The sequence below is a fragment of the Mesocricetus auratus genome, unplaced genomic scaffold, assembly GCF_017639785.1.
Source record: "Mesocricetus auratus isolate SY011 unplaced genomic scaffold, BCM_Maur_2.0 Super-Scaffold_100021, whole genome shotgun sequence".
Classification (NCBI taxonomy): Eukaryota; Metazoa; Chordata; class Mammalia; order Rodentia; family Cricetidae; genus Mesocricetus; species Mesocricetus auratus.
Window position 1 is genome coordinate 5,787,978 of NW_024429202.1, and position 27,993 is coordinate 5,815,970.

At 49.7% G+C, this 27,993-nt stretch overlaps 1 protein-coding gene across 1 annotated transcript; it reads left to right on the top strand.

The window, feature by feature from the left end:
• The first annotated feature begins 12 nt into the window (after nucleotides 1-12).
• On the top strand, nucleotides 13-27,977 carry LOC121133371 (CMRF35-like molecule 9). The gene is made up of 9 exons (XM_040729647.1): nucleotides 13-372; nucleotides 620-937; nucleotides 4,378-4,477; nucleotides 7,840-8,019; nucleotides 11,730-11,845; nucleotides 20,060-20,224; nucleotides 23,680-23,797; nucleotides 23,897-24,007; nucleotides 24,522-27,977. Exons 1-9 carry the CDS (start codon nucleotides 315-317, stop codon nucleotides 24,616-24,618), a joined length of 1,263 nt encoding a protein of 420 aa, XP_040585581.1. The 5' UTR covers nucleotides 13-314; the 3' UTR covers nucleotides 24,619-27,977.
• The last annotated feature ends 16 nt before the right edge of the window (nucleotides 27,978-27,993 follow it).

A 27,993-nucleotide genomic window follows, 5' to 3' on the forward strand; every position in this document is an offset into this window, starting at 1 on the left:
ACTTCACCATGGTTTCCTCCTGGGATTTCTCAGCTTTCCTCACGCTGGTCTTATGAGGCAGGGGACTACAGCATCTCCGTGAGCCTTTCTCTAGTTTCGTTCAGGAGCCTAGACACAAAGCCTGTGGCTGGAGATCCACAGGGCCACGCAGGCCTTGCTCCGTCTCCCTCTTGTCCACGGAGGCCTCTGCTCCCCCAGAAGGTCACCCCCACTGGCTGTGGTTGCTGCCTGGATCCTGCCCTGCCCTGGTCTCCTCTCCTCAGAGCATCCCTACCTCTTTCCCTGCTCCTCATCCCAGCTCAAGAAGAGGACCCATGGCCTGGGAGGCCACACACCTGCTATCCCCCATCCTGCTGGTGCTCCTGGCCTCAGGTGAGGACAGGGGACAAGGGTAGAGGGAAGGAACCAAGGAGAAGATAGGGAAGGTTTGGAGGTGTGCACAAATGATGCTCTGTGCTCGGGAGGGCAGAGCACATGGAGTGTTGTGGCCAGCGGCTGGCTCTAAGCCACATCCAGAGCACAGACAGAAAGAGGGTCGCTCCCTGAGAAGGGCACCCATCTGCTAGCCCTGCCGTGGAGGCTGGGGGCTCTCTGACCTGGAGGGTTTGTCTGTTCTCAGAGTCCTGGACCCAGGTTCTTCAAACAGTGGAGGACCAGACCATTTTTGTGAAATGCAAGTATGTTCCCAACCAACGCTTAAAGGAGAAGATCTTGTGTCAGAGAACACCAGAAAAAACTTGTAACATCTTAGTGTCGAGTCTAGGCAGAGCTGCTCAGCAACCACGATACTCCATCCGGGACCATCCTGAGTCTAATTTCTTCACTGTCACCATGACTGCACTGAGGATGAGAGACTCGGGTCTCTATCACTGTGGGATCCATGAAAACCACAGATCAAACATTATTCTCCAAAGCTTCCATCTGGTGGTGTCAAAAGGTGAGCGTCCCCCTTCTATGTGGCTCTCAGCCTTCCCAAGTCACAGGCTCCAGAGTTGGAGAGGACTCTAGGAACTGCTTCCTGTAGTAGCTGGAAGCTGGAGCACAGGGCAGAAAGCCCCCCCCCACTCTGCCAAGGCTGCCCGATGATTCAGGACAGAGCCAACCCTAGATCCTAGGCTTGCTGGTCTCTGGGCTGTTCTTACCAGTTACTCTTAACTCTGCTGCTGCTGCTGCTGCTGCTGCTGCTGCTGCTGCTGCTGCTGCTGCTGCTGCCAGAAATCTGTTTATTGAAGGTCCTTATTGCTCCCCCAAGCTGCTACAGGCATCCATTCCTGAACTGGGATTGGTATGTAAAATAAGATTGTTTTAAATTTAAATTTTTAAATTTTTAAAAAGGAAAGTAATTAAAGAAAATTGAAAAGGGGCTGGAAGAGATGGCGCACGCCTTTAATCCCAGCGCTAAGGAGGCAGAGTCAGGCAGACCTCTGATTTTGATGCCAGCCTCGTCTACAGAGAGAGCTCCAGGACAGCTCAGCTTAGGCAGTGAAGGAAAACGCAAAGCCCCAGCAAACAGCAGAACTTGGCAGCTTTGGTCATGTGGTTCTGGCTTTAGAGTCAAGGATACAAAAAAAGGGGTTATGAAATTTCCTTTTGTGACGAAGGAAAGCCACTAAGGCCAGGTGTGTGCCCGGGTGTCCCTGCACGGAGGCCTAGAGAGGCCATTGTATGAAGCTGTGATCATGAAGCCTGGGTTTTGTTGGAGACACCAAGATGTTAGCGATGCCTGAGGCATGGGATGCCTTCTGAGGAGAGCTGCTAACAAGGAGTGGAACCAGCCCAGCAGAGAGAAGTGTGCTGCAGTCATCCAAGCTAAAAGGAGTTGGAGATGTGAAGCGTGCTTTGACGTCAGAGATGCAGAATTGGGAGTTTGCCCAGACAGCTTTTGGTCTTTTTTTTCCTGTATTTCCTCACTAGGCTCCCTCTCCTCCCTTCTGGGATGGTAATGTGTATCTATGTCATTGTATATTACAAGTATATAGTAACGTGTTGTCTTTCCTGCCAGCTGCCTGGGCCCTGCTGAGCTGTCTGAACTCCCAAATAACACACAGGACACTATATTAATTATGAAGCTATTGGCCATTTGTTATTGTTTCTCATTGGCTAGCTCTGGTTTAATTATTGACCCATAATCACCAATATATATTTTTATAAGGACTTATCTTTCTGAGAACACAGACTTGCGTCCCCTCTTCCCGGGAATCATATGGCAATGCTCAGTTCACTACATTCCCCAGAATCCTGCTAGACTTCTAGTCCCACCTATCTTGCTTCCCTATTGGCCAACAGTGCTCTATTGACATATACAAAGAACTTCCCCCATCAGTATATGATAGGCTTTTTACTTTTATTTTATAGGGGTTACAGTTAAGGGATTGCCATGAATCTCTGGAGAGATTTTGAACTTGGGACTTTTAAACAGATCAAAGGTCAGTTGAAACCGATAGACTATGAGACTTCTGAAGTTGGACTGAATGCATTTCTGTATTATAGTGTGGCTATAAGCCTCTGGGGGCCAGGGAGTAGGATGTAGTGGTTTGAAAGAAAATGCCCCCATAGGTTCATAGCGAGTGACACTGTTGGGAGGTGTAGCCTTGTTGGAGTAGGTGTGGGCTTTTTGGAGGAAGTGTGTCCCTGAAGGGGGGCATTGAGGTTTTCAATGGTCAAGCGAGGCTTGTGTGGCTCCCTCCCTCTCCCCCTCCTCATCTCTCTCTCTCTCCCTGCCGCCTGCAGATCCAGATGTAGAACTCTCAGCTCCCTCTCCAGCACCGCATCTGCCCGCTCACCACCCTGCTTGCCCCTCTCACAGTAACGGGCTAAACCTCTGAACTGTAAGCCAGCCCCAATTAACCGCTTTCCTTTATAAGAGTTGCCATGGTCATGGTGTCTCTTCAGAGCAATGGACATCTTAACTAAGACACACAGAAGTGTGTTCAAACACAGTACGTGTAGGACTGGGGCATGGCTCAGCTGGTAGAGTGTTTGCCGTGCGTATGTGACTTCTATCCTGAGTTCTTTTCTCAGTTCTCACTTTAGAATAAGCCCTTCGTGCTGGCCTACACTAACAATGGACCTGGAGATGGGTGGATCCCTGGGCCCACTTGCCAACCAGCCTAGCCAAAGCAGTGAATTCAGACTAAAAAGTGAGAAACTCTGCCTCAAAAAGAGTAAGGTACCCTGAAGAATGACGCCTGAGGTTGACCTCTACCCTGCACATGCATGTACACCCAACACGCATGTATCCATATTCTCGTGACAATGAATACACAAACACAAGGATGGTTTACAAAGTTTGACTTCCGCAGTCCACATGTCATGCCTCTTACAGTTAAAAAACAATACAAGACACAACTTATCTGAATTTTAGGGAAACCATTTCTACAGAGCTCAGCTGTCCTCTCAGGCTTACTGAGTAGAAGCTACCAGAGGCTAGAAAGAGAGAGAGCTACCTACAAGCTAGGTCGGGCAAGGATGCTTTGTGGCTCAGGATTGCTAGTAGCCTGGCTTTCTCCCAGAATCTTCATCTGAGGCCCACTGCAGGCCAGTGGTAAGTAGGGGCTCCTATACATTAATTCCCCATGGGTATCAGGGTTAGGTAAAAGAGAGCAGTGAACTTGGAATATAATTGGTTCCCATTTCCCAAATCTCTACTTAGAAGTCATGTTCTTAGGAAGCCTCTAGTAATCTACTCCTCATCCCAAGATGCCCTTGGTGGCCCCCATGGCTTCTAAAGTGTGCATCTCAGATCTTGCTGTGGGCATGAACCACCCGAAGTCACCCTGGGCTCAGTAGACCTGAAGTGGCACTTGCTGATGAGGAACAAGTGTCTAGGGGACCAGTGTGCTTACAAGTGTGCTCTCTGGATTTCTGAATTCACTGAGGTGGAGCTGGTGCCTTGCTGGGCTCTACATCCCCAGGGAGTAATCGTGGATGACCAAGGACGGCAAAGAAAAGAGAGGCAGGCCTCCCTTCCTACACCCAGGAGAGCCTGTGCCAAGCCCAAGCTGGACTCAGACGCAAGGCACCAGTAAAGGACACCTTGTAGCGTGACGAGGCTTACAGAGGCGGGGAGGACAGCGTGAGGGGAGGACGGGGCAGATGGAGAGGAGGACAGCAGCAGACAAGAGCATCTCCATAACTCGGACAGCCCGGGAGTCTTCTTCACGCCTCTTTCCAGCCATCCTCCTCTTCTCCTTCTGTTCATTTCTTTCTGAGTCTGATTCAGGCTGACTTGACACTCGTTTGGATTTTAGTGAAAGAGAACCTTGAATGGCCGTGCCCATCCCCCCCTCAGCTTCATTTCTCTTCACCTACTCACCCATCCACCCAGCTATCGTCTATCGATCCACTCATCCATCCATTCTCTGTGTCTTCTTGCAGCCATTCCAAATTCTCCTGCTTCTGGCACGACTCTGACTTGGACAGGAACTGAAGTTCCCACCTCTAATACCACAAAGGACCTGAGCGCCATCTCTGCCAGGTATATATATAACCCAAGTCAGCTGTTGCTGTCCCCTCCCAAGATCCTGACCAATATGACAGGTCTTACCAATGTGTTTGCAGGCTGCTGGGCCCCTTGTTTGAATACTTTTTGTCCATAACCCACGTGCTGAGGGGATGTGGGGACAAGGATGGGGTGGGCTGGAGCAGGGGCAGACTCAGGTCTCCTCAGTCTGTGTGGAAATTCCCAGAGAGGTGACAGGTGGTGACTGACTGAGGAGGAGGCTCTTGTCCTCCCCAGCTCACCCCGTCCTCCCTGCTCATGCCGTCCTCCCCAGCTCATGCCGTCCTCCCCAGATCACCCCATCCTCCCCAGATCACCCATCCTCCCCAGCTCACCCTGTCCTCCCCTGCTCACCCTGTCCTCCCCTGCTCACCCATCCTCCCCTGCTCATCCATCTGCCCCAGCTCATCCCGTCCTCCCCTGCTCATCCATCTGCCCCAGCTCACCTTCTACTTTCCTTCACACCCGGGTAGTAAGAGGAGGAAATGGCATCTTTGGTGAAAAGTGTTAGCCCCACCAACCCAGAAGTGGGATGGTGTGTAAAATACTCTCAGTGAGCCAGGATTCTCACGGCAGGCAGACTGTGCGACTTCAGGCATGTCAGGAACCTCTGTAGCATAGGGACGCTGGACTGTCGGAGATGGATGGTGATCAAGCCCATGGGCTTGTTTTGTTTTGTCTGTTTTGTTTGACAAGATCTCACCGTGTAGCTTCAACTGGCCTGGAACTCTGTGTTGACCAGGATGACTGCAAACTCAGCAGAGATCCATCCACCTGCCTCTGCCTCCCAAGTGCTGGGATTAAAAGCATGCACTATCGTGCCTGGCTAGCCCCACAACAACTGCAATTTTGGCAATGACTCTCTAAAAATTTGCCTTCACTTTTGTCTTGTTTACTTAATTTGTTTTCTTTTTTTGTTCTTTTGTTTGATTTCAACACTGATGTGAGTACCCAACTATACGTTGATGGAGTGACAATTTCTGACATAAATTCTCAGCAGTTGTTGGTTTTAGCAATGCCAAGAAGGGAAATCAGAGCTTGCTATAGGTGTTTTCCCTCCAAGCTAGGTCTCCAGCCACTGGTCTCAGGGTTCTAGAGTAAGATTTTCAGGTTTTTAACAGGCATTTGTGTGAGCCAGCACACATCATTGTGACAAAACCTTGGGATAATCAGCTTGTAAAGATGAGAGGTGTCCAGTTTGGCTGTAAGTTCCAGGTTTCAATGCATGGTTTTTGAACCTGTGACAGGTGCGTGGAGGTAACAGCATATAGCAAAGCCCTTCCCCATAGCCAGGCTATGCAGATGAAAATAAAGGGGCCCCCGTTATCCCTTTGAGGATGGATGAGAGGTTAGATGGTGGACATGTGTATGGAGAGATGGTGGATGAATGGGCAGATGATGGAATGAATAAATGGTTGGAATAACTGATGGATACCCTCAATGACCTAAAGCTTCCCACTAAGCTCAGCCTACCTCATCGTCACGGTTACAATTTCATTCTGCATTGCATCTGCTTTAGTGATAATACTGTTCTCTTGGTGCTGAAGGTGGAACCCAGGGCCTCATGCAACCTTAGCCGGTGCTCTGAGCTGCACACTCAGACCCAGCAGGAATACTTTAAAATGTGAAACACGTATTCCAGCCTGCAGTACCACTGCCTCGTTTGTGCATATGAATCATCTGCAGATTGTGATATTCAGAAGATGGTTTGTATATGTGATAATACGCAGAGTGACATAAATGCCCATGGAAACAGTATTAATAATTTTAAAAATAAAAGAACAACCAGGCAATGGCGGCACACACTTTTAATCTAAGAACTGAGGAGGCAGATCTCTGAATTGAGGCCAGCCTGTTCTACAGAACAAGTTCCAGGACAGCAAGGGCTACACAAAGAAACCCTGTCTCGAAAAACAAAATCAAACAAAAATCGACTGGAGAGATGACTCAGCAGTTAAGACAACTTGGTGCCCTTGCAGAAACCCAGGTTCATTTCTGAATGGTCATATCAGGCAACTCACAATTACTTATAATCCCAGATCCAAGAAATCCAGTGCCCTTGTTTGGCTTCTGTGGCCACTGCAACCACAGACACAAACATACACATAGATACGATTATGTACACAAGAATAAAAATACAACTTTTAAAAAGCTAAAAGCAATATCAATGACTAATAATGAACAAATGGCCATGCTTTTCTGGCTCATGGGAAATTATAATTGTAGAGACTAGATACTGATGTTGAAGGACAATCTTAGCAAAGAAGATGATGCCATGTGAATAATTAGAATTAGTGCCATGCTAAGGTTTGGATCAGCATGAATAAAGATCAGGTTAGTCTATGAGGGAGCACATTAGATAAGTTGGAATGAAGGAAACAACTTCTTTCTCTGTAATTCAGCATTTAAATGAAGGCACATTCCAAGCCACACCAGTATTCAAAACTGTAAAGAGGGGCATGCATGCCAGCTACTGGGTCTAAGCGTTGCCTGCTGCTGAGCTTTGGATCCGATGTGTTCTGCAAGGGCCCAAATGTTGAAGGCTTGGTCAACCTGAGTGGCACTACTGGAAAGTAGCAGAAACTTTAGAAGGTTCTGTGCACTCTATGTGGCCTCTGTGTGATTCGATGTCACCCACTCCTTCTGTCTCCGTGTCCTATCATGTAGAGCACTCTGTCCTCACCTGCTTCTCTATCTGCCCAGGTCAGGCAAAGGGCTCTCTCTCTCTCTCTCTCTCTCTCTCTCTCTCTCTCTCTCTCTCTGTCTGTCTCTCTCTCTCTCTCTCTCTCTCTCTCTCTCTCTCTCTCTCTCTCTCTCTCTCTCTCTCTCTCTCTCTCTCTCTCTCTCTCTCTCTCTCTCTCTCTCTCTCTCTCTCTCCTGTGGGGGTCTCTTTCTTATGTCTACTGCTGTCTACCTGGAACTTGGAGAATCACTTTGCTAAAATCATCACAACTCTGCGATGGGATTTTCAGTAAGGTTAGCTTCTTCTTGGTTTCTGGATGGGGACAATGAGGCTAAGGTAGGACAAGTGTCCCCAGAAGCAGGTCAGAGAGCTGGCAACAGGGGCCAGGTCCCCTAGATATGGGGCTCCCTGACTCCACAGAGAAGGCTAAGATGCCTGAGTGAACCCTCCTCCTTTGTTCATCCCCTGGACCTGAGCTCGTGACTCTCCACCAGACACATTTCTAACTGGATACTCTAGGAAGCGACCATATAAACTGCATTGGACTTTCTCACAGGCCATGGGAAAGCTACAGGGAGGACCTAAGCTGCAAAGAATTCCCTAGACTGCCCTGTGAGTGGTCATTGTGTCATCCTTCAATCTCCTGTGTCCACAGGGTGTCCATATCCAGCATCGTTGTTCCCGTGGTCTGTGGACTCTTCAGTAAGATCCTGCTCTTCACAATCTTGTTTGTTGTCACTCAGAGGTCATTTGGATGCCACACAACAGTGACCTCTGACTTTCAGCCATGTCTGTCTCAGAGGAAGAACTTGGGGTGGGGGACTAAGGAGGGACTGTGACATGAACTGAACCTGTGATCATGGGTGACATCTAGGACTCAGTGTCCCCCTGCTGGCCCTGCCCACTCTCCTCAGTCCATCCATCACCTTGGGTGTGTGCCATGCACCCTCAGAAGACGGGAAACTGCACAGCACCCTGTGGCCATTGCACCTGAATAGACGTTGTCCTGAAATAAAGACAGAGCCCAGTGCTCCTGGTGTCACCTTCCATGGGAGTCGGGAGGGTTAGGGATCACCACTGCTATCCCTGCCCCTTGTCCTTCCCTTGGACAGTACAATTCTAGCCTCCTGGGCTGGGCCCTTGCTCATGAAGCAGCCTGCTCTCCCTGCCCCTGGGGCCTTCCTCTCCAGGAACCAGGCACTCACATTTGTCTTCATCTGTGGTCCTCTGAGCACCTCCAACCAAGGACCAAGAAGGCAAGATCCCACCTTGGAAGAGAGAATTCAAATTAAGCTGGATGCTGTCGTCTGGGAAACTCTTGGAGGAGGAGCTGGCATCTGCAGGATTGACCGGCACATGCATCAACACCTTGTGTGCCTTTTATCACTGACTCCTTGGTGCAGCCCATGAAGACCAAGGTGTGTGTGACCAGAGGAGGCCACAGGATAGTAGGCCACCACCTCCAGGCAGGCATGAAGTCTGGAGTTCCCTTGCTGAAGGGCTCCAAAGGCAGAGAGATGGAGAGCCAGGGCTCTGCTGCCAGCTGAATGCTTCTTCCTTGGCTGAGATGGGGCGGCCATGGAGGGTGGCAGGAGCCCATCCCAGCCTGGGGAGGCTGTTTCCGATGTGTCTGAACCTCTCTCTCCTCCTTACACCTCTCGGTCTCCTCCCAGGCGCCCTGTGGCCCTGATGCTGCTTCTGGGACACACAGTCATTTTCTTGTTTCCCATCTCTTTGGGCTCTAAGAACAAAGGGGCCCTGTGGGAGGGGAAAGGATGGTACATTAGCTCATTCTACTTCAGCAATGGCTGGGGACAACTTCATCCCAAAGTCCCAAGAGCAAGCACATCTCACCACACAGCATCCAGCTCACTTACCTCAGTCAGGAGGCTGAGAAGCCGCTGTTCCTCACCTCAGGAAAGCACCTTCCTGGCAGGGAGACTTCCCCTACTCTGTAAAGAGATCCCAATCCCTACACACGCTTCCATCACAGAGGGACGTTTCCCTGTACACATGGCTCTCTGTAGGATCCCACACTGACAAGGCACAGGGCGTTTCCAACCCCACAGGCTCATCTGTTGGGAGAGGCCTCGGTGGAACTCACTTTACCATGGTGCTCTGGCATGAGTCTTTGGAGGACTGATCCAGAAGGTGGTCATCTCAGTGTGTTTGCTTTCTGCCTAAAGAACCAAGCAGGAGGCCAAGGTGTACAGTGCTTACCACAGAAGCTTGAGGAGCTGAGTGCTATCCACAGAAACCATGTGAAAAACCTGGTTAGGATGCAGCAGGCTTTAATCCCACATCTTGAGAAGCAGAGATAGGTAAGTTTCCTAGGTTTTACTGATCAGAAATCTAGTGTACTTGGCAAGGTCGAGGCTAATGAGAGGCTGTGCCAGAAAACAAAGTGGATGGCTTGAGGAACATCATGTGCACTTTCACAGAAATGCCCACACACACATTCTTTAAAACACTGAGAGAAACTGAAGAAGACACCTCCTGTGCACACACATTGATAAGTTATGTGGTGAACATAGCCATTTGGCTAAAAGAAATCTACATATTGAATGTAGTTCCTGTCAAAATATCCAATTCAATTCTTCACATAAATTGGATAAAGAACCTGAAAATTCATATGAAAGCATGAAAGACCCTGCACAGCCAAAACAATCCTGAACAACAAAATCTCTGCCAGATGTATCACAGCCAAAACAATTCTGAACAACAAAACTCTGCCAGAGATATCACCGTTGCCGATAGCAAGTTATACTACAGAGCCGGAGTAGTAAAAACACCATGGTGCTGACACATAAACGGACGGATTCATTGTTCAGTAGAATAGACTCAAGGACCAGATGCAAGTCCACTCATCTCTCACCACTCAGCTTTTGACAAAGATGCCAAAAACATACACTCAAGAAAGGACAGCATCTTCAGAAAATGATGTTGGGAAAACCAGCTGTCTACGTGTAGAAGAATGAAACGACTCTTCTCTCACTCTTCACATCTGCAAATCAATCCCAAACAGATCAAAGATCTTGATATTAACACAAAACTCTGAAACTACTATAGGAAAGCATAGCATGAACACTACAGGATATAGGCTCAGGTAAGAACTCTGGATAGGTCCCTAGTCCAGGAAACTGTTGAGAGAATCTTCTTATAAACTGTGTGAAGATGCTTCTGTTTTACCTCACCCACCTTAGGCACCTTCTGATTGGTTTTAATAAAAGCTGAACATCCAATAGCTAGGCAAAGGAGGATCGGCAGGACTTCTGGGCAGAGACGGGAACTCTGGGAAGAGTCTGAGGAGCATGGCACTCACCAGCTAGACAGGGAAGAAGTCAGACATACGGCACTGAGGAGTAATGAGCTATGTGGCAGGGTGTAGGTTAGTAGAAACAGACTAATTTAAGTCTTAAGAGCTAGGTAGGAACAAGCCTAAGCTAAGGCTAAGCTTCCATAATTGATGAAGAGTCTCTGTGTTGTTATTTGGAAGCTGGCTATCCAAAGAAAGACCTACTACAGGAAACGGGACCAATAAGCAGCATGTGAGACCTTATGAAATTAAAGAGCTCCTTAACTGAAAAGGAAACTTAATCAACTGACGAGGCGTCCTACAGAATGGAAAGCTATCAATGCCGTTTATGTGTCTGACACAGGATTTCTGTCTAGAATATACAGAGAGCTACAAAGGTAACAAACAACCCAACTAAAAAGTGGAAAGTAGAACTAAGCAGAGAATTCCCCAGAGAAGTACAAATGGCTACAAAATACTTTTTAAGATTTTGTTTCCTTTTTTTTACTTTTTATTGATTCTTAATAATTTCACATCATTCATCCCAATCCCACTCACCTCCCCATTCCTCCATACGCAACTTCTGCCCCTGCAACTTCATCCTCAAAGAAAGCAAGAAAAAGAAAGATTTTTTTTAAAATCTCACCTTGGAAGCTGCAGTATGTCATGGTGTGTCACACAGTATACCCTTTTGCTCAAGCATCTTTAATTGCAAATGTTCATTGCAATGAGTCCGATTCCAGGCCTCTGGCTTCTGTGACACTATCCACATCCGATCCTCAGAAAGGACTCCTGTTAGATATCCTGATGTTGTCATCCGTCATGCTTTGGATCTACAGGACTAGACCATTCATGCACTATAGCAGTTCGTGGATGGGTCAGATGTTGGGGGAGGGACAACGCCTGGAACCGGACCTCGGTGGTAGCTAAGTTGAGGGTCCCCCACCCCGCCACCCCTGCACCTGTACCGCAAGGACCAGCTCTCCTGCTTTGCCCAGGTGAGGGGTGGGGCCGGTTCTCCTGCATTCACGCCCACACCCACACCACCAGAACCAGCTCTCACTGAGCTGCCTAGGTGAGGTCCAGGCCCCTGCCATCTGGGGTTCTGTAGCCAGCAAGGGGCAGGGCTTCTTTCCTGCTCTCAGGGCGTTCTCCAGTCTGCCATAGGCAGTGAGGGGCAGGCTGGGAGGACATTTTCCTGCACCGCCGCAAACAGCTGATGAGGTTCAAGCCTGCTCTCGTGCCCTCAGGGTCAGCTCTCCCACACTACCCAGGGGAGCGCGAGGACCAGCTCTGTACCGTCCTTGGGCGTCTACGCAGCCCCAGTTGGCACCCCAGGCCAGGGATGCCGACGTGGACTTTGGTGGTAACATGGGCCACAGACCCATATTGTCACAGGACCATGGGCACAGACACGGCCGAATGGGGCAACACGAGCAGGGACATCACCGTGACCTCGGGTGGCAGCGCAGGTCACTCGCATCAGGCTGTTCCTCCCCACCATCGTGTCTCCAGCTGTGCCTCTCCTCAAAGTGCACAACAGTCCCACATCGCTTTCTCTCCCACCTCTCCGTGACATTCCTGCCCGTCACGGCGGCGCTCGCCGTGTCTGTGCCGTGTGGCAGCAGGCAGGAGCCTCTCCAGGGCCTCATATCCGCCCGCGCCATGTGGTGATGGGCAGGAGGCCCCAAGATTTTGTTTTTATTTTCAGTTATGCGCCTGTGTCATCTGTGTGTCGGTGTGTGCTCATGAGTGCAGTGTCCATGGAGACCATAAGAAGGTGTTGCATTCCCTGGATCTGGAGTTTCGAGCAATTGTAAGATACCCAATGTGGATGCAGGAACTGAGCCTGGTCCTCTGTAAGAGCAGTGAGTGATCTTAACCACTGAGCCACCTCTTTCAGCCCAGGGCAAACTCCTTTTAAAGTGTTCAAAACCACCAGCTAGCAGTGAAACACAAATTAAATCTGTTGAGAGGTTTATCTTGGCCCAATCAGAATAGCTAAGATTAAGAAAACCAGTGTTGGGGAGGATGTGGGGAAAGGAACCTTCTTCACTCAGTATGGGGAGTGTCAGCTGGTGTTGTCACTGTGAAAATTAGTGCAGCTTCTCAAAAAAGCTGGCAGTGCCTGTGCCATGTGACCTAATTATGCCATTTCTGGATATGTACAAAAAAAGTAAACTGTAGAGACACAGGCTCTTCCATGCTCATCACGGCTCTATTCACAATAGCTAGGACACAGAAACAGCCTAGAAGTCCATCAACTGATGGGCAGTTAATAAAAATGCGGTGCCCATAAACAGTGAAATCTCAGTTACAGAGAAAAATGAATTGTTAAATTTTCAGGTAGATTGGTGGAACTAGAAAAAAATAATACCAGGTGAGGTAACCCAAGCCCAGAGAGACAAACGCTGAATGTTCTCTCTCATATGTGAATTGTATGTTTAGCTTGAAACATCTGTAGAAGTCAGGAAGCTGGAAAGCAGCCTGAAAGGGAGGGGAGATGATATGGGAAGGAAATTGTAGAACACGGGTTATGAAGGGAGACAGGAAGTAATGAGGGGGTTAGATAAAGAAGGGAGGGAGAGGTAACAAAGAGGATGGGGTGGGGTGAGCGTAACTAACACCAAAGATATCTGAAAACGCCATACTGAAACTATTGTATGAAGCATGCACATGTACACACACATTAAAGAGTTTACGTGGGCCGGGCGATGGTGGCTCACACCTTTAGCCCCAGCACTTAATAGACACAGGCAGGCTGGTCTCTGTGAGTTCGAGGCCAGCCTGGTCTGCAAAGTGAGTTCCAGGACAGCCAAGGCTACACAGAGAAACTCTATCTCCAAAACCCGAGAGAGAGAGAGAGAGAGAGAGAGAGAGAGAGAGAGAGAGAGAGAGAGAGAGAGAGAGAGAGAGATTAAATGGAGTTACCCTACATGGGGGCTAATGCTCTAAGGCCCTGTTGCTGAAGACATCACATACTTTGGTCACATGACTTGGAGAAATCAAGCTAGGACTTGCCTGGAAGTGTCCTCCCTGCTGGTAGCAGCCATAGTGCTGGAAAGCACTATCAGGTAGGTGCTGGGTGAGGGGAAGGGGTGTTCATCAGCAGTATCACTCATCTGTGAACCTGCAAGCTACAGTGCCAACGGCCCTGGTACGGCATGAGTGTTATGGAGGCAGCAATCGCTTTCTTATTGGATTCACGGCCCACTCCACCTAAGGAAATGCATGCCCAGTGCTGCAAATCTGGTCCAAAACCCGTGGCTGGGAGCTCATAAGTTTAAAGAGCGCTGTGGGTCAAACGGAGGACTGTAGGCAGGCGAGGCAGGCTACCCTTCTGTAGCCGACTTTCTCTGGGGCCACCAACCAGCTCCCAGTCATGACAGAGACTTGTTATTAGTTATGAATGCTTGGCTGTATCTTATGCTTGCTTCTTGCTAGCTCTTATAGCTTAATTTAACCTTTCTCGTCATTTATGTTTTGCCTCTGGGCTTTTTACCTTTCATTCTGTATATTCTATTCAGTGTCTGGCTGGACTGGTGGCCACCTGGCTGCCTAGCCTCAGGCATGGCCCTCTCTTTCTCCCTGTCTTTCTCCTTGTCTTTCTCCCTCATTCCCCCCTCTCTCCCCCACCCCAGCCTAGTTTCTTCCTCCTACTTATTCTCTCTGCCCCCCAGCCCCACCTATTCCTCTACTGCCCAGCTATTGGCTGTTCAGCTTTTTATTAGACCAATCAGGTGCCTTAGGCAGACAAGGTGAAACAAATATAATACATCTTTACATAGTTAAACAAATGCAGCAGGCCTTTACATAGTTAAAGTTACATTTGCAACAACCTTCCCTACCTCCTCAAAACAGACCCTGATTCGGCTCTCCACACTATCTTTCTGGAAGGATGGAATCTATTATTTTTACCCAGCAGTGCATGCAATTATCTTTTACCTAAAACCTTCCCTGCCTCCATTATCGCTATTCCGTTTTCATCACAAGGAGAATGATTTTGCATTCATTTTTAATAATTTCCATCTTAACTATATCTTATTAACATTGCTAAGATGCATTTCTCCTGGGGAAATTGCCTTCCCCTAGCTATCTCTCCTCTATTTCTATTGATATGTTTGTTTTATTGTATTGCTTAAAAGACTAGGTTTTTTCATGAAGTCTAACTACCTTTAATCTTCCAAATAGGAAAGAAACCTTTAATAATAATTATGATGTTTTTAAAATATATGCATCATATTTTTTGTAATGTCCAATTTTTAATCTGTGTAAAGTGTGAGCTATCATTTCTACTTGTATAGTTGTTGGCCCTAATAATTAGAAAGTTCTAGAGCTAGGGTTATAGCTATCTAGTAGACCACAAGCTTGACCTCCTTTCCAGGAGTGACCACCCATAGTGGGCCATCCCACATCAATTATTAATCAAGAAAATGCACCACAGACTTGCCCTCAGGCCAACTAATGGGGATAACTCCTCAACTGAGATTCCCTACTCCCAGATATGTCTAGGTTTACGTCACAGTGATAAAAACCAACCAGCATAGGGATCAAGAAAACATAATTACCTTTTTGGTTTGTGTGCTCTCATCTCCTCTCCTTAAATTTTTGTGGATTTATTTACTTTATAATGTGTAGGAGTGTACATATGTGCATGCCTTTGTGTCCTTGAAGATGGTTGAGGGATGTTTGTACACTGTGAGAAGATGTATCACTGTGATTGCTGTAATAAAAAACCTGAATGGTCAATGGCTAGACAAGAGGTATAGGCAGAACTTCCAGGCAGACAGAGAATGGAAGAAGAAGAAGAGCATGATTCATTTTTCTTTCTCTGTTGCTCTTTGGGGTCCCATCACCCAGCTCCCAAATAATCACACAGAAGTTTATTCTTACTTATGAATACCAGGCCTTAGCGTGACTTGTTTCTTGCCAGCTTTTCTTAAATTATGCCATCTATATTTTGCCTCTGGGCTTTTACCATTTTCTACTTCTGTATATCTTTTCTTCCCCTCTTATTCCATGTCTTGCTGTGTGGCTGGGTGCTTGGCCCTTGATTCCTCCTCCTCTCCTCTTTTTCTTGCTCCTTCTTGCCTTTTTCTCCTTCTATTTATTCTCTCTGCCTGGCAGCCCCTGCCTATCCCTTTCCTGCCTTACTATTGGCCATTCAGCTCTTTAGACCAATCGGGTGTTTTAGGCAGGAAAAGAAAAGCAGATTCACAGAGTTAAATAAATGCAACATAAAAGAATGTTGCTCATCTTTGCATCAAATATTCTACACCATAAACACATGCAACAAATCTTCAACTGATATTCCACAATAGAGGAGGATTGAGGCATACAGGGGATGACAAAAGACACAGAGAAGACTCAAGAGGGGCAAGATGGAAGAGAGGTAACATCACATGATAGAATGTAGACTAAAACAGATGAGTTAATTTAAGTTATGAGAGCTAGTTGAGATAAGCATAAGCTAAGGGCCAAGCTTTCATAATTATTAAGAAGTCTCCATGTAATTATTTGGGAGCTGGCTAGTGGGACAGAAAAAGACTTGTTACAAGAGATGATCCCCTGAATCAGTAGTTACAGATGGTTACAAGTTACCATGTGGATACTGACAACTGAACTCAGGTCCTCTGGCAAGGGCAACAGGTGCTTCTAACCAGTGAGCCAAGTCTCCAGCCAGATAAAACGAGTCCCTTTTCCCCCTCGTGCTGGGGGGTATCAAACCAGTTGAGGTGTTGTGCATGATAGGTAAATGCTCTGCCACTGAGGGGTACTCTGGCCCTTGCTTTCTTTTTTAAATTTATTTTATTTTCAATTGTGAGTATCCAGAAGACAGAGGCATATACACCTGTGAGTGTACAGGAGCTGGAGGAATCCAGAGGAGGGCATTGAATCCCTGGAGTTGGGGTTACAGACATGGGTTTTGGAGCTGAACTTGGGTCCTCTGCAAAAGCAGTACTCTCTCTTAACTACAGAACTGTCTCTCTGGGCCCCAGCACCTGAGTTTGGGGGTGGGCTGTTGTTTGATTTTATTTGTTTGGTTGGTTCTTTTTATTTGGTTTTTGTTTTTTTGAGACAGAATCTCACTATGTAGCCCAAGCTGGCCTTAAACCTGCAATACTCCTGCCTCAGCCTATCCAGTGTGGGGATCATACCATCACAGCTGGTGGCCTCCCTCTCTTGATACCTAGTTTTTATTTTTAAATTGATGAGACCACTTTAAGAACAAGTAAACACCGAAGATGTGATACCTCTCTTAGCAGATCTATATGGATAAAGGGGAAATGCATTTTAGTGAAAGACTAGAATTCTCATGGTGGCCGAGGATGACTTGGCCTTCTGACCCTCCTACCGCCTCCTGAGTGCTGCGGTTACAGGTGTGTGCCTCCGGGCCTAGTGTATACAGCACTGAAGTCTGAACCCAGGACTTTGTTGTGCTAGGCAAGTGGTCTACCAATTCGTCTATGCCTCCACTATGGATTTACATTTAATGTCTCATATTCATTTACATGCAGGTTCTCACAAATCCTCGCAAGGACTTGCAACGTAGGCGCTGCCTCTAACTGCAGTTCCGCAGATGGCAGAGTGACACTCAGGAGGCCTGATTGCTCACAGGTGTGCCCCTCAGGGCCCTCACTCTATCGGCCTGTGTGAACTGACTCAAGATGATCTGGGCCACACTAGCTAGCATGGTGCCTTGGGTTTGGCACTCTCTTTTGGTTTGGTTTGCTTCCCTGTTGCTATGGTAAAAGATGCTAACAAAAACAATTTAAGGAAGAAAGGGTTTGTTTTGGCTTATAGTTCCAGAAGGGTACAATCACCTTAGCAGAGAAGACACTGGAGCAGGAGGCTGGCTGGTCACATTGCATCTGCACTCAGGAGGCAGAGAAGGAACACAAAACCTCCAAGCCTGACTCCAGGAATCCAATTACTCTGAAGAAACTCCAACCCATAAGAGTTCCACAATGTTCTCAAAAGTGGGTTTCCCCGGGCCGCACCCGTTGGCCCTTACGTGACAGCAGCCTCAGCATGCAGAGAAGCTGGTGAGCAGGATCTCAGGTGGTGGTGAATGCATCGGTGTAAGCCACCCAGGAGACTGTGTCTGAGGAAACCAATGATCTGAAATGGCGGGGCTAGCTTGTACAGCCGGAGCCACCGGGGAGGGGTGAAATGAGGCCAAGGGAGGAAGCCCTCAGTGGAGGCAGGGGCTCTCCAAGCGGAGGCTCTGCCAGTCACATGACTTCTGAGAAGCCAGCTCTCTCTCGGGGAGGACACGGACGGCTGACTGACTTTGTTACGTCGTGGCCTTTGTCTCTGTGGAGTTCGGGTAGGCCCGGGCCTGATTTGGGTAGGGAGCAGCTCCACTCCTGCCGTGCTCTCTGAGAGATGTCTGGGCGTGTGGGCAACACCCTACCATCTGTCATCTGGCTTGGGAACCCACGCCCAAGCAGTATCACCAGCCGGGAACCAAGTGTGCAGACATGCTGGAAAGGGAGTGTGTCACATGAAAACCGCAATGCATGCTTGCCCTGGGGTCCTCCAGATGAATGACTGGAGGGTCGGAGAACAATGCTAACGGGTATTTGAACCCACAGGACACCGCTGGAGCCAGTAAGGCCGGCCCAGGCTGGTGTCAGGGCGCTCAGCGTCTTGGCAGAGCCTGGCTTGCTCTTTCTGCTTCCCTGCAGAAGCCTGTGTTGGCTTATCTGCGGCCCCAACGACCCCCTCAACAGCCCCTTTTCCAGGTTCCCTCCGGGGTGCCCACAGCTCTTGTTCTAACGTCATGTCCTGGGCCAAGTGTGTGCAAACCTCTCCTGCAGTCCTCGCTGGCACGCGGCTGCTCTCACAGAGCACAGGAAGGCCGCACCCTGCATCCTGTCCGGTAGCTGTCACACCCACACATCCTCCCGACCTCAGAGCTACTGTCCACTTTCTGACCGATTTCTCTCCCCCCTCTACCTCCATGACCATTTAAAACGTTGTTTAATGTAGTCTAAATGTTGTATTTAATACACAGGAATTCCCGAGTATATGCACATCAATACTTAGACAGACATTTCAGGTGTTGGTCGAAAGGTACAGCTTCGTTTAGACAGATGGATATGGTCAGGTGGCTTGCTACCACCTATAACCTTAGCTCTGGTGGTCTGACGCCCTCTTTTGGCCTCTATGGGCACCTACAGTCACAAGCGTATCTCCCCACACAGCCACACACACACACACACACACACACACACACACACAGAGAGAGAGAGAGAGAGAGAGAGAGAGAGAGAGAGACCAATGGTAAAATAAACCTTTAAAAAGACATTAATTCCAGATTCAAGTGTTCCATGTGGCCTCTTGGCTCTAAAAATCTAGTCTGGCTTTCCCACGGGAACTCCCTTGGCAGCCCACCTGATATCCTTGCTATGACCTCCTTTTGTCCATCCCTTTGCCCTTTCTCTGTCACCTCTGCTTCACAGAGGGGGACACTGCAGTGAATTTAGAGGCAAGTGCTTCTCACAAGGTCCAATTTCTAACTCAGATTTCCCCCTCCCACTCCCTAACAGACAGCTTGGCAGTGCCCTCGTGGCTTAACCGGGAGTGACATGCAGCCTCACCACCCATTTTAATACGAGCACATAGCTCTTTGTTGGTTTGGGGTTGGGGTTTGTTGTTGTTGTTTGTTTTGTTTTCTTATTGCTCTGAGGCAGATTCTTATGAAGCCCATGCTGGTCTCAAACTAAGTTATGCGTCCAAGTCTGCTCTTTCTGCCTCCACCTCCCAAGTGCTGAGATTACAAACCTTCGTCACCATGCTGGGTTAAACCCGCGGCTTCATGCACGCTAGGCAGGAACTCTTCCCACTGCCCCTCCCCCACTTCTATAAATCATATCCTTTTTAAAAAGCAAATTGTTAATGAAAAAGACTCAAGTCTTTCTTCTACTTGGGTCTATGTCTCTTGTGTGCACAGGCGACCGAGTTCACCATGCAAAAATGAGCCCGCCCTGGTCCCTGGAGTCCCCTCTGCCCCACCCTCCCACTGCCTCATCTGAGAACACCCCACTTCAGGGCTTTCCCCAAATGCCGTCACCTTTTCCAGGAGCCCTGCCTACGCGGCTCTGCCAGGACGCTCTCCTCTCCGTCCCCAGTGCTCACAAACTTCCCAAGATGGAAGCGTGACGTTGACCCAGCACTCAACCTGGCCATGCAGTCTCTGGTCACACCTAGAATCAATAAGTCTCGGGGTGCATGACCAGACTTCAAAGTGACTGGCCTTGCAGCTCAAATATCAAGTCATACCTCCTTGGTTCTAGAGGCAGGCAGACAGGCGTAGGCCTCCAAAAAAAAAGAGGCATACAGAAGGGAGAGAGGCCTGTGAGAAAGGCCAGGAGCTTGACCACAGTTTCCTCTGACTTAGAAGCTCCTCCCCTAAGGGAACCCATCGCAGAGGGTATCTGGGCAGGACAGCAAACATCTTCTACAGAGGCCTGGGGCCTGAGCAGTGCGGGGAGAGTCCTCTCGGACAGATCCATACCCACAGCTGGAGGCCACCACCCCTCCCTTCGCCGGGCCAGGCCTGGATCTTTCTAACTGACTCTTGTTGCTGAGGCACTGGAAGAGGCCCCCAGAGACAAGCCCCTCCACCCTGAGCTCTCTCTCCACCGTCCCGTGCCCTCCCATCGGCGGCAGGAAAAGGGCCTCATGGCCAGGAGGTCCCCACTGTCACCTCTGCTGCTGCTGCTGCTGCTTCTCCAAGGTAAGGAAGAGAGTGGAGCTTGTGTGTGTGTGGAGGGGGCGGTACGGCTGCCAGAGACCTGGGGGTGGGGGCAAATTCTATGCACGCCCTTGACCTTGTTCTCCAGAACACCCAAAGGTGCTGGCCGTGGCAGGGCAGACATTCTGTGAACTGCCCGTACCCGCCCATGAGTAGGGTCTATGGGAGGAAAAGATCATGCCAGGAGAGATCAGCTTTTATATGCACCAGGTTAGTCAGCGGCTCCATCTTGAGTCTCAGTCTGGGGTGAGCCCTGTGCTGGCTTCTTTATTGTAACCATGGATGGTGTGAGAGAGGAGCCCATGGGCTACTGGTGCACCATATACCACATACCATGATTCCGGCAACGCTATCATCCTGACCTCCAAATGTGACCTGGTGGTGTCTCCAGGTGAGCCCCTGTCCCCACGCTCCAGGGAAGAGCTTTGCTTCCTTTTGGCCCTCCAGGGAAGAGCTTTGCTTCCTTTTGGCTGCTTTCTAGTCACAGCTTTCTGGGAACAGGGCTCTGGGGACTCACATAGTTATACACACTCAGCCCCCTCAACTGCTCATGACGTCCAAGCCTGCAGCAGTGGCTTTCACGCTCAGACAGACCAGCTGACCATGCTGAGCCATCAGAACCACAGGGAGCCCAGGCCTCTTCCGTGCATCGCACACAGAGTAGACCCCCCATAAATGTGTGTTCAAGGTTGCCGAGAAACCCTCACCTAGGACATCCCATGGCAGTGTGAGCTTATTGGTGGGCCTTATACGAGGATGGGGTCTGTCCACTTCTCCTGGTCCAGATGCCGGTTAGCAAGCTAAAACCCTCAAAGTCAGGAGGATCTTCTGATCAGAAAAAAATCAGAGAAAGCAGTATTTTATCACATGTGTGTGTGTGTACATGAGTGCAGAAATGCATGTCATAACACATGTGTAGAAGTCAAAGGACAACTCATAAGAGTCAGTTCTCCCCTTCCTCCATGCAGAACTCAAGCCATCAGGCAACACCGCATTTACCAGCTAAGACATCTTGGCAACACTGAATTTACCAGCTAAGACATCTTGGCAACACTGCACTTACTAGCTAAGACACCCTGCTGGCCTGGGGAGGAGGGGGTGGTTTGTTTTGTTTTGTTTTGAGACAGGGTCTCACTCGCAGAGATCTGCCTGTCTCTGCCTCTCAAGCACTGGGATTAAAAGTGTGTGCCAGCACACCTAGAATAAAATAATTCTTTGTGACATGAGAATTAACATTTCAGTGCCTACTGGCTAAGTTTTAGTGGATAACAACTGTGGTTACTCATCCTCAAATTGTGGTTCTTTTCATACAGACACACACACACACACACAGAAAGAGAGACAGACAGACAGACAGACAGACAGATAGACAGACACACACACACACACACACACACACAGAAAGAGACAGACACAGAGAGAGAGAGAGACAGACATACACACACACACAGAGACCCCCCCACACACAGAGAAACAGGCAGACAGATAGACACACACACACAAGCACACAGACACACACACAAGAACACAGATACACACATACACACACACACACACACACACACACACACACACACACACAGGAGAAGTAGCAGAGACAAGGTGTGGCAACATAGCCCTGTAATCCAGCACTCAGAACGTGGAGACAGAAGGATAAGGGTTCAAATCCAGCGTGGGCTACATGAAACCCTGTCTCAAAACAAAGGAATGAATGCACAAATACATAATATATCCATATTTGAATACCTTAGTCTTACATGTCAATTTACCTAATATAAGAACCACCAGTAGCATCATAACTTTTAGGAGATAATGTACAAAGAAAATGTCAGAGGCAGGCAGGTCTCTGTGAGTTCAAGGCCAGCCTGGCCTACATAGTGAGTTCCAGGACAGCCAGAGGTACATAGTGAGACCCTGTTAAAAACAAAATATACAAAAACAAAAATCAATCAAAAAGCTAGACTGCAGGCATGGGTGGTGGTGCAGCTCACATCTCTGAGACAGTGGGGGCCTGGCTCCCCCTTTGCAGGCACATTAGTGGCTGAGCAGAACAGAGCTTTCCACTTGGACTTTGGCATGCAAGAGCAGGTGTCAATGGCTCATTTCTCTGTGAACACATGAGAGAGTGGCTTCAACACGCACTTATTTTCTTATTTATGTGCAGGGGTATGGGGGGGTTCGCATGCACATAGGTGCACATGCTTGCACATGTTTGTGGAAGCCAGACAGCAACCTCAGGTGTCATGCCTCAAAAGCCATCCACATTGCTTTTGAGATGAGGTCTCCTGCCAGAAACTGAGGTTCGCGGCTTAAGCTAAGATGCCTGGCCCATGCTGTGAGCATCAGGGAGCCTCCTGCCTCTGCCTCCCCAGTCCAGGAATTACAAGTGCATTCCACCACACCTAGTCTTTACATGGGTGCAGGGGCTCCAATGTCCGTCCGTCCGTCCGTCCGTCCGTGTGTGTGTGTGTGTGTGTGTGTGTGTGTGTGTGTCTGTGCGTCTGTCTGCGGGTACACGAGCACATGTGTGTATATGCATGTGTGTGGAGTGCAGCAGGTAACTTTGGATGTGGTTCCTCAAGTGATAGCCACCTCCCCCACAACATCTCTCACTGGCCTGGAACTTGCCACGTAGGCTAAGCTAACTGGCCAATGAGTCCCAGAGATCCATCTGCCTCTGCCTCTCCAGTACTGGGATTTAAGCACCCGCCAGGTGTTATTGTTGTTGTTGTTTTGTTTTTAGACATAGTGTGGTGGTGTGGATGAAAATACCCCCATAGACTCGTAGGGAGTGGTGCCATTTGTAAGAGTTAGGACACGTGGCCTTGATGGAGTAGGTGTGACCTTGTTAGGGCTGCGTCACTGGGGTGGGCTTTGAGGTTTCAGATGCTCAAGCCAGGCCCAGTGTCTCCCTCTTCCTGTTGTTTGCTGATCAAGACATAGAACTCTCAGCTACATCTGGTCCATGAGCAGGAGTCGGAGAGAGAGCTAACTGAGAATGGTGTAGACTACCTCAGGGCCACCTCCAGTGACACACCTCATTCAACAAGGCCACACCTCTTAATCCTTCCCAGACAGTTCCACCGACTGGGAACCAAACATTCAAATACATGAGCCTGTGAGGGCCAATCTCATTCAAAACACTACACTACCTTAGTTTCCCATGGGGGCCTGACTTCCCCATGGTCCAGGCGTGAGGACGGGCCAGACGGAGAGGTATAAAGGAATTCTGGTAGGAGACAAGAAGTCTTAACTTTGGTTAATGTTCCTGGCCCAAAGTCACATCGAATGGCCCACAAAATGACCTGTGTGACCTCATGGACGCACAGGCCGGGTCTCAAGTTCCAACCCTACTTTTACCTCTCTGAGACAACTGGCTGCTTTCCTACTGTGGGAAACCCCACCCACTAACCCAGGCCCCTTCTCTTCCCTGACAGCCTCTGCCCCCTCACAGATAGCCTGGGTGCCCCACAACCTCGACTTCTCACAGACACAGAGCTTTGTGTCCCAGAATGGAGGAGCCAATGCAGTCCCCGTAGCCACCGTCTCTACAGAGTGAGTTCCCAATAGAACCTGATCCATGCAAGCCTGTCATGGGGGCCGGCAGACAAGATCACCACTCAGTCCTGTCTTGTATTCCTGTTGTCCCTCCAGGCTGCAGAACTCCACGCTGGGCTCTGATCCTCCAGCCCTCAGCGCCCTGGTCCTGGTGTTCTGTGGCCTCCTGACCATCAAGTCCCTGATCCTGCTAGCTTTGCTCCACAGGTGCTTGGTGGGGGTTGGGCGGGAAGCAAAGGGAGCGGAGAACAGGTTCTGTCAGGGGTGAGGCAGAGCAGGAGTCTGCCAGAGAACAGAGGTGAGAAAGGTGTTGATAGCCTTTCAAGTCCAGTCCGAGGCCTTGCATCCCCCTGAAGACACATGCCTGCCTTAGCCCCTCACGGCAGGCAGGCAGGCATGTCCTCCACGCTCTGGTCCCCGCTCCCCCCCTTCACTATAACCAGGAAGCCCCTCCACTAGGGACTCCCTACAGATGACATCCTAAGTTCTGGATGAGGGAGCAGTAGCCATGGGAGGAATTGACTCACCGGCTTGGAGATGGGGGGAGGCATGTAGAGAATGGACACAGGGTTGGGTTAAAGGCGTGGGGTCACCTCTGGAAAGCAGTGAAGAGAGTTACGGCAGGCCAGGAGCAGTCTTACTGAGGGCGTGCCTGTGGGGAGAAACGCCTGTGGGTACCGAGAACAGGTATAACTGACCATCCATTTCTTCTTCATCCCAGGGTCTTAAGATCCCCGTGGGCTACACCAGTCCCAAGATGGGTGGCCTGTCTCCCTCAAGCCAGGACTCCCAGGAGCTCCTCCCTGACCTCTGAATGACATAACTCTTCAAGAAAAGGCCAGAACTTGCTCTAAAACCCAGGACTACACTGCTCAGTACAGACCTGAGCCCTCCCTAACATCATGTTATCAAGCTGACAACCTCAATAATAAAGAAAGAAAAAATGAATAGTGAAGACCAGTAACCGGAGATTTGTTCCATGTGGCCACATTGGGAAAAGGGACAAAGACATCCCTGAGTCCCCTGTGTCCATCTTTGAGATCCTAAAGTAAGATTAGAGTTTAAGTGGGGACAAAGATACGCACATCTAAGCAGCCCTGGTCATGTGTGGTCCGGCCCTCTATTGACGGTCGCTGGCTGAGCTTCAGTCTCACGCTACGAGGCCATCTGACTAGTTGAGAGGGCTTGTGAGCCCCTCCCAAGCCACAAGCCAGCCTCTTCCACCTCCCAGTACGGGGTTCCTGGGGATATTGCCACTTCTTGGGAGCCCGTTGTTTGAGCAGTCTGATCTGACAAACACCGAGAGACCTGCGCGTTTCTCTAGAGTGTCTTCATTCCTCTAATGCAGCCAGCACCTTCTAACTGTGGTATCAAACCCCAGGGCCCGCATCTCTCCACACCTGGAGTCATCAGTGGCCGGTGCGACCCCTCCTGAGGACTAAAGAGCTCTTATGCGGTATCGCGGAGTCGGCTGGGGGACTCGCGGGCGTACACAGAAGCACAGAGCAAACCACCCGGCCTCTTGTCGGTCAGTCCAGAGTGACGCTCAGCCGGGCCCACGTCCTCCACAGTGCACCCCTCCCCTCCCACCCCTGTTGTCCTTGTCACCACCACATGGTTGCAGGCTCTAGACCTTTCTATTGCCTCTCATTGGTATCTTGGCACAGCTGCCCGAATCCCAGGGGTCCTGGCTGGCTCTCCGCTCCCATGGGGTTATTCTATCTTTTTCTCTCTGATTCCTTTTACTCTCCTGATTCCTGTTCATTTTTCATTAATCTCAGGGGGCTGGGCCTGTTCTTTGTTTGTGGACACACGAGTATGGGTGCCTGCAGAGGCCAGGAAAGGGCAGCAGATCCCTAGAGTTGGGATTGCAATGTGGGTGCTGAGAACCAAACCCCAGTCCTCTGTGAGAGCAGCCTGTGCTCTCAACCACTGGGCCATCTCTCTGGCCCCTTTGTGTCCATGAGGTGGGGTCCTGGTAGCCCAGGCTAGCTTCCAACTTGCCATGTAACTGAGGCTTATCTTGAATTCCTGATCACCCTGCCTCACTGGGATTGTACGCAAGATCCATGCCGGGCTTTCAGCAGCGCCTTATGAAACCAGCCTTCACCCCCACACCAGCGTGTGCGATGCCTGTACGCCACCTTCATTTCTCAGAAAGTTCCATTTTACAGGGTGCCTATTTGGTTTGGACATTGCCACATCTTCTCTGGCAAGCTAAAATAATTTCTCTTTTGATGGGGGATGCTCTTCTGTCCACATGTTTCTCTTATTGGTTGATGAATAAAACACTTAGTGGCTAATAGCCAGGCAGGAACTATGGGTGGAGCTACCAGACAAGGAGAATGCTGGGTGGAGAGGAGGCGGAGAGAGGCCTCGAGGAGACAACATGTAGAGACCACCGTGAAGACAGGACGTGCCGGGTGTTCTCTGGTAAGATAAGGCCATGTAGAAATACATATTAGTAGTTATGGATCAGTTTTATAGTTAATATAGCATCTGTGTGTTTATCTGGGGCTGGAGGGTGGTAGGGCCTGGCGGGACAGAAGCTTCCATCTCCACTCCTTTTGTTTTGTTTTTGAGGCAGGATTTCATGCTGCTCAGGCTGGACCTGAACACCCTGCAAAGGCCACGTTGACCTTGAACAGATCTTCCGGCCTCCATTCTGGCTGCGGCAGTGACAGCTTGTGCTACAAACCTGGGTCTAAAGAGTTAGCCCTTGAACTGATTTTTAGCTTTTTTTTCTCTGCCTGCCTATTTGTCTTTTGTTTTCTCCTGTCCTCTGCCTCTGTCTTTCTTCAGAGCTTTCTAGAAATTCCTGCAGAGTCTCCACAGCTCACGGAGGGAAGGCAATGGTCTCTAGACTGTCCCATTCTTTCTCCTTGACAGCTCCGTTTCCACAGAGAAGGCTCGGTGACTGAGGGGTACGCCAGATTCAGGAGTCTAGGGGGATTAGAAAGGGTCTGTCCTCTCTGCCTCGGTAGTGTGTGGGGCTCCGAGGGAGTGCCTCTGAGGGGATTCTTCTGAGAGACTCGTCTCAAACTTTCCGAAGGGTGCAAGCCCTGACCTATAGTAGCCTCGGGAAGGTGGAACCCAGAGGCTGATCATGACGCGGCCCCGAGACTGTCCTCTGCCATCCAGCCCATGCCTGCGCTGCCTCTCGAGGCATCTGGGGCCTCCGCTCTCTCAGCCTGAGTGGGGGATGGGGCACTTCTAATGTCAAAATGATTTGCTTCATAGCCCTCCCGCCTTCTGGTCTGTGGAGTGATCTGATCGTTAGCCAACTTCAAACCATGAGCTGAGCATTCCTCAGCCTTGAGGAGAGAGGTCTCTACCTCAGTCTCCCCTCACTCCTGACCTCTGCCCCTTTTCAGCAGGAGTGGGGGGGTGCCACATTTACCTCAGAACACCCACCACCGGGAGCCCTCACCAAGGCCACAGGAGAGAATCCAGATCAGCACTCGACTCTGAGAGGCAGCCATCTTTCTTCTGCCCCGGCAGTCAGGGGTGACACGGGGTCCCCAGAGCAGCTGTTGACTCCTTCCATGTTCTCTCTGCTCACCCAGAGTCGCATCTCAGGGACACGAGTTCCTGAGGCTAGCCCCATTTCTGTTTGTCATAGTTACGGTTACCCCTGCTGCGATGAAACACCCTGACCAAAGCAACCTGGGGAGGAGAGGGCTTATCCAGCTCACGCTTCCACACTCAGCCATCACCAAAGGACGTCAGGACTCACGCGGGCCAGCTCACGCTTCCACACGCATCAATCATCAAAGGACGTCAGGACTCACGCGGGCCAGCTCACGCTTCCACACGCATCAATCATCAAAGGACGTCAGGACTCACGCGGGGCAGCTCATGCTTCCACACGCAGCCATCACCAAAGGACATCAGGACTCACACAGGGCAGGAACCTGGAGGCAGGGGCTGATGCAGAGGCCGTGGAGGGTGCTGCTCGCTGGCTTGCTCCCCATGGCTTGCTCAGCCTACTTTCCGATAGAACCCAGGACCGCCAGCCCAGCGATGGCACCGCCCACAGTGGCCTGGACTCACCCCCAGCCATGCCAATTAGGAAAATGCCCTACAGGTTTGAATACAGAGCATTTTCTCAGTTGAGGCTCCTCCTCTCTAATGACGATAGCTTGTGTCAGGTTGAGATAAAATTATCAGCACGTTACTATTTCCCTGGTCCA